Source organism: Notamacropus eugenii, chromosome 3, assembly GCF_028372415.1.
Source record: "Notamacropus eugenii isolate mMacEug1 chromosome 3, mMacEug1.pri_v2, whole genome shotgun sequence".
NCBI lineage: Eukaryota > Metazoa > Chordata > Mammalia > Diprotodontia > Macropodidae > Notamacropus > Notamacropus eugenii.
This window is the reverse complement of record NC_092874.1, coordinates 87,521,919-87,540,405: the sequence shown is the minus strand read 5'-3', so window position 1 is coordinate 87,540,405 and position 18,487 is coordinate 87,521,919. Positions and strand designations below refer to the sequence as shown.

At 35.7% G+C, this 18,487-nt stretch overlaps 1 protein-coding gene across 3 annotated transcripts in view; it reads left to right on the top strand.

Annotated features, from left to right (window-relative positions):
* The window catches only part of UBE3C (ubiquitin protein ligase E3C), a 176,909-nt gene that overhangs the window by 122,394 nt on the left and 36,028 nt on the right, over window positions 1-18,487 (top strand). For all 3 annotated transcript variants that reach the window (XM_072652095.1, XM_072652094.1, XM_072652093.1), the window contains exon 19: window positions 7,793-8,005. In XM_072652095.1, coding sequence (XP_072508196.1) covers window positions 7,793-8,005 — 213 coding nt within the window. The remainder of the gene's footprint in view (window positions 1-7,792; window positions 8,006-18,487) is intronic.

Below are 18,487 nucleotides of genomic sequence, written 5' to 3'. Positions count from 1 at the left end.
CAGACTAAAAATAAACAAATATATAGATCCAGCCCTCAAGGAGAATGAGGGAGAGTTCTGTTCTCATTTCAAATAATGTGTGAATTTAGCAAGGACTTAGTTGTTCTAATTAGAATTGGCTTAGTCCTTTTTGGAGTTTGGAGAGGAAGCATAGCTGTGAGACGAGGAATGCTTAGATTTCCTAGATTCTCCAAAATTCTTTTTGTTGTTGTTGTTCCTTATTTTATATTTAACCTCAAACTTCCTCCAGGAGTATGCAGGACAGTTGCTTTGTAATGCCTTACATAATACTTGTAGTAACCCATGAAATCCTAGGTCTTAACTTTGGATTACAAGCAGCTCAGTGATTCAGTGTCTAAGAGTTCTGGACTTGGAGTCTGGAAGATCTGAGTTCAAATCCCAATTTAGACACTTAACTATGTGACCCTGGGCAGCCGACTTAGCCATCCTTAGCTCTAATTTCATCATTTGTAAAATGAGGATGGCATATTAATGTTGTTGTGAAGATCATGTGAAATAATATTGGTAAAGCTCTTTTCAGGCCCTAAAATGGCATATAAATACTAGTGATTTAAAAAAAAAACCCAAGAAACCTGCTGAATGTATGGTATTCCTGGGTATTCTTTATCTGTTACTGTCAACCCCCCCTTTTTTTTCCTAGAGAAAAATAATCTGTCACATATTAACAGCATTAATAGATCAGATTTCTGTAGGAAAAGTTTGGCCAGAGAATTTTCTTTTGTTGCATTTATAAGAATGGAATATGGTTTTTGCAGTTCTAATTGTAATAATTTGACCTTGGAAAGTCATTTAACTTTATTCTTCTGTTTTCCATTTTCCTCAGCGATAAAAAATGAAATGAGACTAATTGATATCTTAGATTCTTTACATCTATAAAATTGTATTATTCTAAAACATAGTATAATTCAACAGGTATTTAATAATGTGTGTCTACAGGGTCTAAGCATTGTCTTAGTAGCAGATTACACGCAAAAATGTAAGAAAATAGATCCTGTCCTCCAGGAGAGTCCCCTCATTAGGGTTTCCTACTGATCATTATACTTTAAAGCTAAAAGGTAGACACCTTAGAAATCATGATGTCCAGCCTCCTTATTTTGTAGATGAAGAAACTGAGGACCATAGGGTTCGGGGATGCACTCAACTTTAAGCTCCACCCAACAGGAAACAAAGAACAATAAAAGGTTTTGATTAAGTATCCAGATAACTGTTAGAGATAAAACTGCCCTATTGGAGTTCAGGGGAAAGAGAAAGAATTCTTTGTAAATTATCTGGGGAAGAATTCAGGAAGCAATCTGAGCTTTTTGAAGGATATGAGTAAAATCTACAAAAATGTAAGAGAGGATCAAATATTTATTTAGTACAAACAAATGTGATGTATTATGTTATATAATTAGGGGCACACAATAAAGAATAGACACAGTATTTGCCATTAAGAATTTAGAGTTTACATATTATTGCAAATAAACAAAAGCTAGGCTGGGTAATGTAATTTTCAAGTACTAATATATTAACAGACCTTTACCTTAAAATATTTAGAAGGTTGACTGGTTATTCCTCTTTATTTTCCTTTATGTTTTTGTTTTTGAAGATATTTGACTAGTATAACCTGAAATAATTAAAATTATTATCTTCATGTACAATTAAGATGCCTTTAAAATAGGACGTTGTTTCTTATATAGTTTTTAGATTAAGTTATAAATGTTCACTTTAGAAGTACCTGAAGATTGATAGTGATGCATTTGAAAAGCATTATTTTTTTATTGATTCTTAATGTAGTAAATTACTAAAGTTATTTGGCAGCAAACAGAAATGGCCTGTGATGTTGTTCACATTTATTCTCCTGATAGCGCCACAATTTGCATTAATTGCATTGCTACTGCACTTACTTATATTAAAAGGCTTCTTCTATAATTAATCCTTTTTATTTCAAATCATCTTGGCACAATTTCTAGCAATAAACACTCATAAAAGACAGACACTTGAAAAATAACTTACAAGTTTCTTCAATATACCTATTGCTATTTTTTCGTGTCATGAAATTATTGATAGGCTTCTAGGAGCAAATGTTGCAAGTGGCCAAGAATTAAGACCAATATGAAAAATGCTAAGTGGATTATTTTGCATAAAAATAGACACTTTTTGAAGTTGTGTAATTAACCTGTGTTTAGAAAATACCTTGATTTATGTTTGCATTTGTATCTAACTTGCATACATTATGGAAATTTAATTTATAATCCATTTAGCTGATGCAGTCATAGTTTTTAGTGCTATCATTTATTAGTGCTTGTATATTAAATGCTTTAAAGGTTTAAACCTGCCTTATGTAAAAAATTATACCTCTACATTTACATTTTATGACTCACAGATGGGATTTCCATTTAAAATTCAGGTAGCTCTGATATATTTAAAGAATTACAATGGTTTATTGTTACTAATGCAGGAATGGCAAACATTGACCTTATACATTGAACATCGATGATTTATACTTCCAGTTTACTTTTAAAGTCAGCTACACAAGTGAGGGGTTTGCCTTCAACACCTTGAATAAATCATGCAGTTTTCTGTAGACTGCTCACTTTAGCTTTGGACTCATTATTCATATAGCATTAGTGGTGGATCCAAATGATCTACATGGATGTGATGAGGTTAAACATTTCAAAGTTTAAGCAACTTTAGGGACACTTGAATCCCTGTCTTAGAATAATACAAAACAGTTAAGAGCTTTAAGCTTTATTTTAATATCTCCTGCCAAAAGTTTTGTTTTATCTAAGAGAAATTGGGTAACCCATATAGGATATCTCATAGTAAAAGGGGAAATAATATGCCTTTAACCATTAGTACCTTTTAAAAAAATTATACATTCATGTTTGTGGCTAATAGAAGAGGAATTGATCGGTAGCTTTAGTTACAGATGATGAGTATAGGTTTAGGAATGGGAGTAGTGATGGTAATAGCTTACATTTGGATAGTAGCTAACACGTAGATAATACTTTATGGGATACAAAGCACTTTATTTACATTGACTGTTTTTATCCTTAAAACACTAAAGTAGCTAGTGCCATGTATTTCATAAAGAAGAAGCTGAGACTCGGATGTTTATTTCTTACTTAGTGGTAGAGACAGAACTTGAACGTAGCTCTTACTTCAACTTCATTGCTCTCTCATTCAGTCAGTAGACATTTATTAAGTACCTGCTATGTGCCAGGCACTGTTACAAGCTTTAGGGATTTAAAAAAAGATAAAAGATAGTCCCTTCCCTCAAGGAGCATACAATCCAGTTGAGGGGACAGTAAACAAAAATGTACAAACTATAAACAGGATAGAGGAAATAAATAAGGGAAAGGCACTAGAATTTAGACGGATTGGGAAAGGCTTCCTGTAGAAGAGGGGATTTTAGTTAGAACTTGGGAAGCCAGTAGGCAAAATTGAGGAGGGAGAGAATTCCAGGGATGGGAGACAGGCAGGGAAAATGCCCGGAGGCCAGAGATGAAGTGTCTTGTTCTTGGAATTGCCAGTGTCACTAGAGTAAGTGTACCTGGCAGCAGCTTGAAAGATGTAAGAAGATTGGAAAGGTAGATTGGGGGCTAGGTAATGAAAGGCTTTGAAGACCAAACACAGGATTTTGTATTTGATCCTAGAGGTGAGAGTGAGTCACTTGAGTTTATTGAATAGCAGGAGTAACTTGATCAGACCTGTGTTTTAGGATCAGAATATGCTCTATGACCATAGAAGAGGAAAAGGTAAGTGAAAAGGAACAAAGAGTATTGGTAGAAATTTGAAGTGCCTGAAAAGTTCTTTTTTAATGTATTAAAAGTAATTAAATGGAAATATTTACTAAGTCAGTTTAATTAGGCATATTGTTTTTCATTGTTAAGTTTATAAATAATCAGAAAATTTTAAAAGGTCTTTATGGTCTAGAACGTAGGGCCAAATCTAGTAAGATGAAATTAGTCATAACAAAATCTTCCATCTAGGTCTAGAAGTCAGCCTCACAAATAAGTGTTTTGAGTGAAATTAGTACTAACTAGCATTTTGAGAAATGGTTCAGGACTTTGACTCCTAAAAACCTTTGAAGAAGCATGCTACCTACCATCTGCCAAAGAGAAAATTAACTCCAGGTTGTGGAATGAGATGTTATTTTTTTTTTAGTATTGCTGATGAAGTAATTGTGACATGACTCTTTGTGTGGGTGCATGTGCATGCGTGTGTGTGTCTTACAAGGGTTTTGTTTCTGTTTTCTTTTCTAATGGGTTTGGGTAAAAGGGAGAAAATTTTGGTTTTTGTTAATAGAAAAAAGTTAAATTTTTTTTTAAAAAAGAGAATTGGCTTTGAGGTTTAGTGGAGTAGAAGAATTAACAGTATGATGTGGCAACCAAAATTTAGTCCACTGCCACTGGGAATCAAAGTGTCTAGGGTCAGGAAGTTAGTTTTCCTACTGTACTCTTCTCTGAATAGGCAATATCTGGTATGTTTATATGTCACTCCATTTGTATCATTCAAATAACAAACATTTATTGTGCCTCTCATATGGACTGGGCATCATACAGCTACAAAGTGTGAACCAATCTGTATTTTTAAGGAACTTACATCCTAATTCAACAACCTATATCCATATATACAGAATAAATATAAAAAGAATAAATGCATGATAGTTTGGGAGGGATGGCAGTAAGAGCTAGGGGAATCAAGGAAAGCTTCTTACAGAACAAGAGAACTTAGCCTCAAGGCTATGAGTTTGTGTGTGATTTTAAAAAAATATTTTGATAACTATTTCAATATAATTGATTTCCTTTCAATTCTAAGTATCTTATTTTATATACCTGGAGACATTTTTCTGAGAAGGAACCAATTGGCTTTCCCAGACTGCCACAGAGGGCTAAGACACAAAATATGCTAAGAAGTGATGCACAAAATGGTACTTAGAGAGCCTTAAAGGAAAAAAGAGTATTCTGGAAGGTGGAAATAAGAAGAAGAGTGCATTCTGAAGAAGTTTACATCTTTTTCCTGAAGGTACCAGGAGGCCACTGGATCAATTCTGCATTTAATGAAGTTAACCTTCACAGCTGTCTGGAGAATGTATTGGAGTGGGGAGACCAATTAGGAATACTGAATAGGGGGCTGTTGTAATAATCGAGGCAAGAGGTAAAGAGAATCTGATTGAAGGTGTTTGCTGTATGATTAGATTGGCCCTATCTCTGTCCTGACATTTCATACTCTGTGCCCCATCCCTATGGTTTTGTACTGGACATCTACATTCCTGGAATGCACTCCCTGCAATATTATCCTATAAACGAAGCTTGTTCTGATCTCCTTAACTCCTCGTCTCCTCTTTGTCATAGTGCCTTGTATTTAATGATAGTTTTTAACTTAAACTCCTTGTATTTCATATATAAGGTATGTAATTGTTGTCTACCTGTTAACATATAACCATTTTGCAGGTAGAGACTGGTTTCTCCTCTTTGCATTTCCAGAACCTAGCATACAGTCATTGTTTAATCAGTGTTCATGGTTATGTGATACTGAGGTTGTGAAGCTGATATGCTTGATGAATGTTTGATATCTTCAACAGAAGTAGGGGAGTTTAGAAGAAGAAAATAGATTCTTTTTAGACATGTTGCGTTTGAGATGTCTCTGATACCCAGTTTGAAATATCCAATATGTTGTTGGGAGTTTTTGAAATCTAACTGAAGCTTTAAAGAAAGAATGGAGCTAGAGATGCAGATCTGTGAGTCATCTGCATAGGAGAACATTAGGACAAAACCTTGGGAAACATGCACCTTTATGGACCAGGTGGATAATGAGCTAGGAATGGAGCCTGCAAAGGAGTAGTTAGAAAGATAAGAAGAGAACCAGAGAAAGTGTTATGATGAAAATCAAGAGAGAAGAGTATCCATGAAGAGACAGTGATCATCAGTATCAAATGCAGAAGAGAGGTTGAAGATGATGAGGGGGGAAGGCAGAAATCCAGTCATTTATGGTCAGATAATAGGGAGCCAATCCGTAATGAAGAGAGCAGCAAGGTCTTTGAGGAGTTGGTGGAAAGGCATTGGACCAGAGCATAATAGAATTAACCTTTGAGTAGAGAGACAGTAGAGACATTGGGTGATAATCTTTTGGAGAAAACAGACTTAGGAAAGCTTTGAGAGGAGTTTAGTACTCCATCCTCCAGGCCTCACTGAATGAGTTAAGAAGGTATAGACTTAAAAATCTGAGGCATCCTTCCATGGTGATGAGATTTCAAATGATCTACTTTTGGGGAATGAGACCTTGTTATTCAGTGAAATGGAAACCAAACAGTTACTAATGGAGAATGGAGTGATGAATAGTCTCTAGGGACCCATCTAATTCTAAAATTCTATTAAGAAATGAGATAAACAAGCTTTCTACCTTTGAAGTCTATTGACTTGAATATCAAACAAATAGTTTAAGATTCATCCTTTTAAAAATATTTTTTATGATGAGGTAGATGGTCTGGAATGGAAATTAATTAATGATTATATTTTATCACTTTACCCAAAATTCATTTGGATTTTAAACTTTGTGTATTTGAATTTTAAGTTTAAGGGATGAAGCGCTCTATTTTGGCGGGGGGAGGGAAATCTGAACTCGGTTTCCATGATTTTCTTGCATCATTCTCATTTCTTTTCCCAGTTTTTCTTCCACTTCTCTTACTTGATTTTTGAAATCCTTTTTGAGCTCTTCCATGGCCTGAGACCTTTGCATATTTTTTTTGGAGGTTTTGAATGCAGAAGCCTTGACTTTTAGATCTTCCTTTGATGGTATGCATTGATCTTCCTCATCCTTGAAGCTGTCTTTGGCATTTGTGGGTTGAGCAATCTGGGAACCGCAGCTGTTGCCGGGGCCCCCCAGGCTTGCTCCGGTCCTGATCTTGGCAGTACCACATGACCAAGGCGGGGCTGCACTCCATGGGCTGCACTCTGCTCCATGCCCAGTGCAGTAGACCTTTCTAGTCAACCTTCCAGGCTGTCTTGGGCTGGAAATCTCTTTCAGTCTGTCGTTTTATGGCTTCTGTTGCTCTAGAATTTGTTTAGAGTCATTTTTTACAGGTATTTTATGGGCTATTGGGGAGAGCTTCTATAGGCCTGTCCTCCTGCTCCACCATCTTGGTTCCACCCCTGATGCTTTTTGTTTCTACATCACATTCATTCCAAGTATTCCCTTATTCAGTGAATCATTCCTTATAACAAAGGTTTTAAAAGACAGTTGAAAAAAAGTCATTCAAAATCATCCCAGACATTGATCATGTCTGACAGTATTACAATATTCACTATCGTAGTCTCTCATGTTAGCAATGAAGGCAGGGGTGGGGGATGAGGAAGGGATTTCTCAGTTCTTTTTGAGAGTCAAGATTAATTATCATAATTGACAGCATCCAGTTTTATTTTTTTCATTTATATTATTGTAGAGCTTGTCTATACTGTTTTCCTAGTTCTTCTTACTCTACTCTGTTTCAGATTATTTAGGTTTTCCTTTACTTCCTTGGATTCTTCATATGCATTTGCCTATGACACATTAATATTTCATTTCATCCATATACCATAATTTGTTTAGCAATTTCCCCATTCAGTAGGCATGTAATTTGTTTACTATTCTTTGCTACCATAAAGGGTAGTGCTGTGAATATTTTGGTAGATATAGGATGTTTCAGGGTTTATGTTTAGTACTGACATCTTGGGTAGAGGGTATGGACATTTTTGTAAATGCAGATTTTCAATAATTTCAACGTATTGTCGATCATTCTCATTTATAGGCTCTCTATGAAAACATGTTAGTGGAGCTGCCCTTTGCTGGTTTTTTCCTTTCCAAGTTGCTTGGGACAAGTGCTGATGTGGATATTCATCACCTGGCATCATTAGATCCTGAAATGTACAAAAATTTGCTTTTCCTCAAGAGCTATGAAGGTGATGTGGAGGAGCTTGGACTAAACTTTACTGTGGTGAATAATGATCTTGGAGAGGCACAGGTAAGACTGGGGCATTTGAGGTGTCTCTTTTTTTCTTCTTTTCATAGAAAGTTAATGATTGCTTCCCAATCCCTGTTGCCTTTAGGAAATAGAGGAGATAAGGCACATTGTTCAATCACACTTGTGTCATTTTCAATAAAGGTATAGCCTCTGTTATTTCAGAATTTATGAGTATAATAATCACTAATGGTGACTATCAATTTAGAAATAAAGAAAAAGATTTCTATTTCATGATCACAACTTGCTCTGGCTTCTTAAATCAGCTCTGGAAGCCCTTGCTGAAGCACATAATAATAAGGATCTATTGGAGAAGCTTCAATTTTTGACCTGGAGAAGAGAGGAAGATATGATAAGTGTTTTCCAATATTTGAAGGGCTGTCATATTGAAGAGGTACTAGCAGTGTTTTGCTTGGTCTGAGAAGGTAGAACTAGCATCATTGGGTAGTAAGGTACAGAAAGGTAGATTTTTCAATAAAGACTATAGCTGCTTTTTCAAATAATGGAAAAGAGTAGACTTTGTAAACTCAAGGTGAGTAAGCTTGACTTCTAGTGGTAAAATTCTGGAGCATACTACTAGTTTTATTGCTGTGTTTGTGACCACTTCACAAAGAAAACAGTGATCAAAAAGAGTCAGCATGGCTGAAATGGACAGACTGAGACAAAGACAGGCAAGAGTCAATTGAGAATTTGGGAGCGTCTTTATTAGCCGGCAGCTGTCCTCCAAAGAGGCAGCCCCGAACAAAGGTGTGTGTGCCTTTTAAGCATCTTAGCACTTCCCGGTACAGCCTTGTGGTTCCAATAGCACACATTTTTCACAGAACAGTTTTGACAGGGGTTCCTGGGTACTGCTAGGCAAGGTGGCACAACAGAGAGGGGGGCCCAGGCAGCTGCTAGGCAAAGGGATACAACAGAGAGGGGGGCCCAGGCAGCTGCTAGGCAAAGGGGTACAACAGAGAGGGGGGCCCGGGCAGCTGCTAGGCAAAGGGGTACAACAGAGAGTGTAGCCACTAACAGTAAGTGGCTACTAGGCCCAATCCTGCCTAGAAACTCAACAGACATTTCTCAACCCAGGGGCTCTGGGGGGGAGGGGAAATAATGTCCACTTCATGGCTTCATTAAGAACAAATCATACAAAAAGATAAATTCTTGGTCCTGTGCTGGTCAACATTTTTTCAGTGGCTTGGATGAAGGTGTAGATTGATATGCATGTCAGATTAGCAGACAATATGAATCTAGGAGGGATTGCCGATACTTTGAATGATAGGATTCAGAAAGTTTTCAATCAGCTGGAAATAGTACTATGTTAAGATTTGGGTGCCATATTTTAGGAAAGATATAGATAAGCTAGAGATTGTCAGGAAGAGAGTGACCAAGATTGATTGTTGAAAGACCTGAGAATATTTAACCAGGAAGTTGAGAAGACTTTAAAAGGGGACATGAAAGAAAGGAGATGCAGGATGGTACAGTTGTTAGAGAGCTGGTGTTAGTGTCAGGGAGACTTGGGTTCAAGACCTACCTCTGATAATCAGTGATTATCTTACTCTGAACTGCTTAGCACTTAACCTGTTAGTGACCTGGGAAGCTCTCAAGACTTGAGTTGAAAAGCACATGCTGTTCTATATTGCTAGAGGGAGTTACCTCATTGGAAGTTGCCTAAACTTATGAAATCACATGTCTAGTCTCCCCCTTGTCCCTAAAGAAGCCACTTTTGGGTGCAGTGATAAAACATAATGGTTGTGTTCTAGTATTTAAGGTGTTATAATATGGAAAAGGTACCATAGAGACCTAATCTTCTTAATCTTGGAGAGCAGGATTAAGAGGAATCCATAGAAATCATAGCAGATTTAGGTTTGATGTAAAGAAAAGGTTTCATGACAGTAGGAAGTATTAAGAAGTAGAATGGGTTGTTTCAGGAGGAGAGAAGTGTCTTCACAATGGAAGCTTTGAAGTTAGAAACCTTGATGACCTAGTTGGAGCCATTAGAAATTCTTGGGCTCATTGACCTCTGAAGTACCTTTAGTACAAAATAAAGATGGAGAGCACATCTGTCTAGTCTCCTTGAAGATAATAATGACTTATCTCTTAGTCTTTTCATAATCTTCCTTGTAAACCTTAGGGATATGTTTTCTCTATCAGTTTTTATGGTTCATCTAGATCTTCTTCAGTTTTTCCATCTTTTTAAAAAAATGCAATCCCACAATTTATGAAATTTCTCCCTGATATAGAGTAGAAAGATCACTTCCTGTCATCAGAAATAACTCTAATATTTTCTGCTATTGTGTTTTTTTAAATGACCGCACTGTAATTCTGATTCACTGTCATTGAATCTGTGTCTTTTCTGCCGTGCTTCACCCATCTGGATGTCCGAAGACACGAGTTCTGATTAAGGTCCTGCTACCAGCTGACCGAATGACGCTGGACAAACCTGAGCTCTTAAGTTTAACAGTTGAGGAAACTGCCCTTAGGAGTTAATTAGTAAATGTTTGTTGTTGAGGACCATTTCCTGTTAGAGCCTGAAGTAAAGAAGACCTGAGTTCAAATCCAGCCTGTCTGGCTGTGCAACTCTGGACAAGTCACTTAACCTCTGTTTGCAAACTTCTTCAACTGTAAAATGGGTGTAATAATGGTACCCACCTCCCAGGTTGTTGTGAGGATAAAATGAGATAATAGTTGTAAAAGCACAGTGCCTGGAACATGGTGCATCTTATTTAAATGCTAGATACTGTTAGTTATTATTATTAATGTAACATGCATCTCTGCATATGTAATATACATGTATCAATTAAATCTGTATCTCCAGAATCTATTATTTTGAATAAGCATTGAAGAGAAGTTCATCAAATGAGCCACAAAAGGTGGTACATATAAAATTGCTACTAGTCACAGAAATTGAGAAAACTATATGTATAACATAAAGAGGATCTTGTACTGATAAAATAAGTTAGGTAGAAACAGATAACCTTTAAACAGTCCTAGCTTAGCTTTCGGGCACTAATTGAATCATTTAACCTAGTGACCACAAATGAATTTATAAGATTACAATTCATAGAAGTCTTAACTATGTGCATTAGTAAAAGAATTTACTTACCATGTCAGCTATGCTGATTAAAAAGAAGTAAAAGTAGTAAAAAAGTTTAATCAACTTTATTTGCACAAAAATAGACAGTTTTAGGCCTGGCCGATTAATTTTGCTTGGTTAGTTTTGATTGAGTCAATGAAAGTGCTGCATTTTAGTACACAACCATACTTGGGAATCTTGGAGCTGAATTTTAGTCAAAAAATATCATACTGAGTTTCTCAACTTCAATTTTAGAAGTTTTATGAAAGAAAATGTTTGTTCTGAGAGACTGGTAAACGTAAATGTTGCCTAGAGTTTGTCCATGTAGCCTGAAATTTTGATTGTTTTATGGTCCTCTTGACCTTTTAATTGATGCATCCCAACCAAGGTTTCTCTTAAAACTAGTAGTCAATAAATCAAACATATTTGGAAATTTTAAAATGTTGCTTTATGTCTGACAGACCATGAAATCATCTCTAATGTTTCAACCAATTCTAAAGTTTTTTATTTTTCCTTATTTGCTTTTTCTTGATAATCTTAAATATATCTAGTTAGATTTGGTTCCAAGACTTTTTTTTGTATGGGGAATTGATTGTGGTTTTCACATTTCATTTCTCTTGTTTTCAAGATCACTTTGATTTCTTTTCTTAGTTTTTCAGGTGTTAGAAAATCCAACTTCATTATCCAGAAGGCTAATTTCTTTCATTCAAATCACCACTGAAGATGCAATAGTCCCACGTAGACCCGTATGGAATATTAGTGTTAATATCTGATTTTGTTTTAGACTTAGTAAGCACATTTTCAGAAGGTTTGAGTTAGTGCGAATTTCATTTTTTTCTTTGCTAACACATTTAATGTTACACATAATGTTGAAAGTTAAGCAAAATAGAGTACATCTGAGTTATATTAGTGACTAAGACAATTTCTATAATAGGTCAGATCTGTGGCCAAATGTAGTCAGATTGTCTCCAATAGTGCACAGAAAGAACATTATGAAAAATATGAAGGACCTGATTATTCTCCTTTAATTAGCTTCAGATATTAGAGATATACTCAATCTAGTTTTTTTTTGTTTTGTTTAAACTGTTATATATTGATCTTCAAATAATTTAACTGAAATTTTTATTAAACTATTTCTATGATCAGTTTATATTATCCATAGATTTCTCCCATAAATTTAGTAGATTCTATACTTTCTTTTATTTAGCCTTAGCCTTTTCACTTTACCAAGGGTTCTCCCTAGTCATCGGTCAACAATCATTTATTAAATGCTTACTGTTTTATTATATGAATGCTGGGGATACAAAGAAAGACAAAAAAAAACCACACCACTTCCTGCTCTCCAGGAACTCAGATTTCTAATGAGGGAGATAACATGCAAATAACAGTGTACTTGTAAGATATGTATGAAGAGCTGATATAAGATAATCTCAGAGAAAAGGCAGCTGGAGACCCAAGAAGCCCTCTTGCCCGAAGGTAGGATATTTTGTTGATTAAACCCATTTCTATTCCTTTTATAATGAGAAGATATGTGGTGTAGTAAAAAGAGTTTTTTAAAGTCATTAAATTGAGTGAGATGATCTCAGTTTGAGTTCTAGTTCCGATACTTGCTACAGAGTTATCATGGAGGAATATTTATTTTAGGTGCCATGTATCATTTTCTAAAGAAAGATACAAGTATATCTTTTCATGCCTACAGCTGTACTTCAGATTTTTACAGCATAGCCTCCCAAAACAGCAAACCAAGCATTCTTTTTAGGTTTCCAGACATGAGGACACATACAATAGGGAGACTCTATTCTCCAGTTCTTTTAGATATGCAGAGAAGGACCTGAAGGAATTAAGCTTATAACAGTAGGGTTACCATACTATAAATATGTAATAGTTTTGCTATTATTGGCATCATTATATATCCTAGATGACTGCTGCCCTGTTTTTAGGTGGATCTATAGATTCTCATGTAAGCTAGATCTATTTATGAGAACAGCTGAAATTCCGATAGTGAAAGCCCCTAAGAAATTAGTTCCATTATTAAAATTGTTCTAAAAATCCAAATTTGGTTAATTTTCAGATATATTCTTTAGGGAAGGGTTTGAAAAAAATGCATTTAGGAAGTAGTTCTAGATCAGTGCTTCTTAAACTGTTGGTTGTGACCCTGGGTCGTGAAAAATTTGGCCACAGTAAAAGGTTTCTGAATGCACAATGACCAAAAGCTAATTAAAAATCAAACACATAATAAATCTAAAGTGTTTCTGGCAGCCCTTATCCATGTTGCATCACACAATTTTACTGCAGCCTTAGTTCTGAACACACAGTGTGCACACTTCACTCTGTGCATGCCATCACATCCATACAGTGCCAGCAAACACTACCTGAATGTGAAAAGGGGTTGCAAGTGGAAAAAGTTTAAGAAAGTCTGTTCTACATTATTTCTGAGAGTTTTCTTATACTTAATAACTTGTCTCTTTATGAATAAATTCCTATTTTAGTGTCACAGGGCCAGTCATACCTTCAACTTGTGATAAAAATTGTGCCTGCATTCTTGAGTATCTTTATTAGAACATTTGCTTCGCACCCAAAACCCATCATCTCATTCCCTTACCTTTTTATTATTACAGTTCCCAATTTATTTATTTTTAGTTTTCAACATTCAGTTCCATAAGTTTTAAATTTTCTCCTCTTCCCTCCCCAAGACAGCATGCAATGTGATATGGGCTCTCTATACATACATTCCTATTAAATGCATTTTCACATATAGTCATGTTGCATAGAAGAATTATAAGGAGTAGGAGAACTCATGAGAAAGAAAGAAAAAATAGTCTGCTTTGCTCTGCATTCCAACTCTATAGTTATTTCTCTGAATGTGGATGGCGTTTTCCATCTTGAGTCCTTTGGAGTTGTTTTAGGTCCTTGCATTGCTGGGAAGTCTATCAAAATCAGTCATTGCACAACTGTAGCTGTTTCTGTGAACAGTGTGTTCCTGATGCTGTTCAATTCACTCAGCATCAGTTCATAGAAGACTTTCCAAGATTTTCTGAAGTCCATCTGTTCTTCATTTCTTATAGTATTCCACTACATTCCTATATCACAACTTGTTCAGCCATTCCCCAATTGATGGGCATCCCCTCAATTTCCAGTTCTTGACTATCACAAAAAGAACTGCTATAAATATTTTTGTACATGTGGGTCCTTTTCTCATTTTTATGATCTCTTTGTGATACAACTCTAGAAGTGGTATTGCTGAGTCAAAGGGTATGCACATTTTCATAGCCCTTTGGCCATAGTTCCAAATTGCTTTCCAGAATGGTTGGATCAACTCAACAGCTCCACCAACAGTAAATTAGTATTCCAACTTTCCCCACATCTTTCTAGCATTTATCTTTTTTCTGTTTTGTCATGTTAGCCAATCTGATAGGTGTGGTGTAGTACCTCAGAATTGTTTTGATTTGCATCTCTAATCAGTTGTGATTTAGAGCATTTTTTATCTGAATATAGATAACTTTAATTTCTTCCTCTGAAAACTGTATATTCATATCTTCTGACCGTTTATCAGTTGATCCCCTTATCTTTTTACAAAATAGATAGAAAAGTAAATCTTAATGTCTTAATTTCTTTAAATTAATATGCCAAACTGTGCCATTTAACTTGGAAGAAGGTTGTACTCAATTTCTTACTCTTATCTCATTATCATACTTCAGTTCCAACAAATGTCTTTGAGGTGAAAAACCATATATTTCCCCACTCACCAAATCCTTTTAAATTTACTAGGACTGGAGTAATGTTCTTGTTAGAACTAATCAGTATATATCACCAAGTGTCAGCCCTCAGTGAAACTTTATCACTTACTTTGAAGATAGAGAATTCTACTATTTGTGAAAGTTATGAAATTCCAAAGTACAACTGATACCTGTTGTAAGCTGTCTTTGTTATCATAATATTCATGTTAAGGTCCTATGCATCTCAGTATTCTGGCTCTGATGGTAGTAACACTCAGAGAATATGTAGTTGCTCTTTCTGAAACTTATACCAAAGGGTAAGGGATATAATCCAAAAATCCCTACCTTCCCTTAGTAATCTAGATACTTTTAAGTGGTTCACATTAGACACAGAAAATTCAATAATGTCTGAGGCTGACATATTTTAATCAAGTCAGATTTTATGTCACTACAATGATAAAACATGATTTTTAAGGGGATTTAATGAAAAGTAAAAGTAGTTTTAACAGTGATTTAGTTATTTAAATAATTACGTTGTGACCTCAGCACTTAATTTGAGTAACCAATTTTATCTTGATGCATAACTCAGGAATGGTTATGGCTACAGAGTCAGGGAAACAGACTGCATTTTTAAAACCTTGAAAGTTTTCCAGCTGCTCTGTTAAATTACTTTTGCCACTGCAATGACTTGCTAATAGCATTTTCCCCATTAATATAGATTGGTTACGCTAAAAGAAAATACCAAAGACACTTCTCTCATGCTACATGCTCATCTCTGCCTTTTATCTGTATTCATTACAATTGAATAATTATTGCTTTATGAATAGTGATTGAAGATGTGAATATTGGAGCTTGCAGTAACCTATAATCCAATAACATTTTCAGCAATATTTATCCAATGTCTGTTTTCTCCTAGAACTGTTAAAAATATTATAGAGTATTGAGTGGAATGAGTCAACATTACATTCTACCATCAGCAACCTAATGCATAGGTCTTCCTTGAGATTCCTTCCAACAATTTTTAATTTCTTTTTTGTTTTATTGTACAATGTGCTTTCCAAGAGTGTAGTACCAATAGCAGGTAACTGAATTATCCAGAGAAGTTGAAAAATGTAATTTTTAAAATCACATAGCCAGTTTTTCAGTTATTATTGCTAATAAAAATAATCTCCCTAAAGAAAAATCACTATATAATCATCTCTCAGTTATTCAACTGAGCAGCATTTTTCTTAGAGGAGGCTAAATTTAGTCCAAAGGACTGAATATTTAAGAAAATTGTTGGTCCTTCCTGCTGTTGGAGAATAAATTATTTTAGTATAACTGAATTTCTATAATGAGGGAAATACTTTTAACGGAAACATTTTAAAAGGTTTTATTAGACCTTTGGTTTTCGTTACCTATATTGCCCCCTATATCTTTGCCCTATAACAAGGAAATTTTTAAAAAGGGGAAAAATTAAAAAAAAAAATGAGCAAAACCAAACAGTATATTTAAAAAAAGATCTAGCATTATATGCAGTGTTTCACACCCATGGACCTTCACCTCTGCAAAGAAGCAGGAGGAGGGAGTGCCTTCTCTTATCTCTTCTTTAGAGCCAAGTTTGGTCATTAGAATTTCACAATAGGTGTGATTGTTTTGTGATGTTCTTGGCATTTAGCATTGTTGTGTTGTCATGTAGTTCTGAGTTCTTCATTTTGCATCAGTTCTTATATATTTAACATGTTTATTGTTTCTCATACTACTGTTCTGTTCTGTTGCATTCATGTACCATAGTTTCTTTAAATAGTTTAACTTTAGCCATTCTCTTATCAGTGGGACATGCACTTTGTTTCTATTTTTTTGCTCCTAAAGTTCTACTATAAATAATTTGGTGTTTAGAGAGTCTTTTTGTTAATGACCTTCCTTGGGGCATAGGCTTAGCAGAGGAATTGCTAGATCAAAGGATATGGACATTATATCACTTTTTTTGCATAATTCCAAAAATGCTTTACAGAATATTTGCATCAATTCATAGTTCTACCAAAAGTGCATTAATGTGCTTAGGTTTTCATAACCCCTCTAACTCTTCCCAGCCTGCTCTATGCCATGCCATCTTTTTTAAGAACAGTATCTCTTCCTTTTCCCCTCAGTAATTGACTCCCCTCCTGTATTTCTTAGCTCTTATAGGTGAGTTATTACCTTAACTTGCCAGGCTCAGGTCTTCACACCATAACCCTAGCCTTTACAGCTCTCCTTTATTGTCTTTGTGCATTCAGATTTAAACTCTTTGAGGGGAGGGGCTGTCTTTCTTCCTTTTCAGGGCTACTCTTCCACCTTTGGTGTCCACCTGTTACCCAACTCTCACCAGTAGCTCCAAGAAACTGTAGCATGCAGAGCAGCTACACCTTTATAAACCATCTTGCTAGATGAGCTAAATCAGGTTGAGGGTAGTCAGTAGGCTTTAAAACTGTTGGAGAGTTAGAGGGATGCTTACCTCAAGCATGGGAAGACTTCTCTCAGCAAAACGGGCATATGAGAACAGTGTGTTGCCATGAAGGCAGCTGAAGCAGGTGCTGTATGGAGCATTTAGAACTTGGTAATACATCAAAGACACCAAGGTCTTCCACTGCATTCCAGGCTGTTGCCAGTTGTCCTGACTTCTGCCTTGTCATTGGGCATCACTGACTCCAGAAGAGAGAGTGAGGCTGATGATTTGTGCAGTTTTACCTCACTTAAATCTGATTCAAACATAAGTCAAGACGTTACTCATTGCAATGTCATTGGTCTTCACAACATGTCTTTCTTCCTTGTAGTTACTGTATTCTCAGTTCCTAGAACAGTTCTTGGGATATAGTCCTTGATAAATGCCTTATCCATCTACTTGCCTATGAAAATTTTTTGTTGTTTAGTGTCCAACCCTTAGACCATGTATACATACTGTAGTATGCCAGTGTTGTCCATAGAGTTTTCTTAGCAAAGATATTGGAGTGGTTTGCTATTTCTTTTTCCAGTGGATTAAGGCAGACAGGTTAAGTAACTTCCCCTGGGTCACATAGATATAATAAGTGTCTGAGAGCAAAACTGAATTCGAGTCTTCCTGAATCCAGGTCCAACACTCTATCCATTCATTCCATTTGTATGTGTTAAGTCCTGACTGTGCTATGGAAGACGGATTGGGATGAGATATTGTTAACATTTCGCTGTCTGCCCCCTTTTATTCCTTTCTTTCTCCTTCAGTTTATGTTAAGTAAACTAATGGATCTAAAGATGTTTTCCCTTTTCTTATTATTTGTAAACATATTCTTTTAGGAAGATTAACTTGGTTTTTCCGTATTTTCTCTCCAAAGGGAAGGCTACTAACTTGAGGCAGCTAGAGACAAGACATGGCTTCTGGAGGGGGAAGAGCTTTTCAGACCATAAGACATAGCTGTTGGGGAGAAACACAACTGAATCTTGGTCACTGGAGAATTCAGTTGTTCAATGCCTGAATGTAGTGGTACTTACGCCATAATAGGAAAAAGGCTTGCATTAGTGTTAGTCTAGAGAGGCTGCGCCTGAACTGGGCACATCTTAATCCTACTGAGCTCCCCATCTTTCTTCTTCAGCAATGTGTAGGATTCTTTTATCTTACATATGACAGCTCAACTCCAGACCAAGGTCTTGGCTTTTTGTAGAAGTGGTTATAGAATTCTTATTATTTCCTTCACTTCTCCCTTTCTTCAGAAGTTA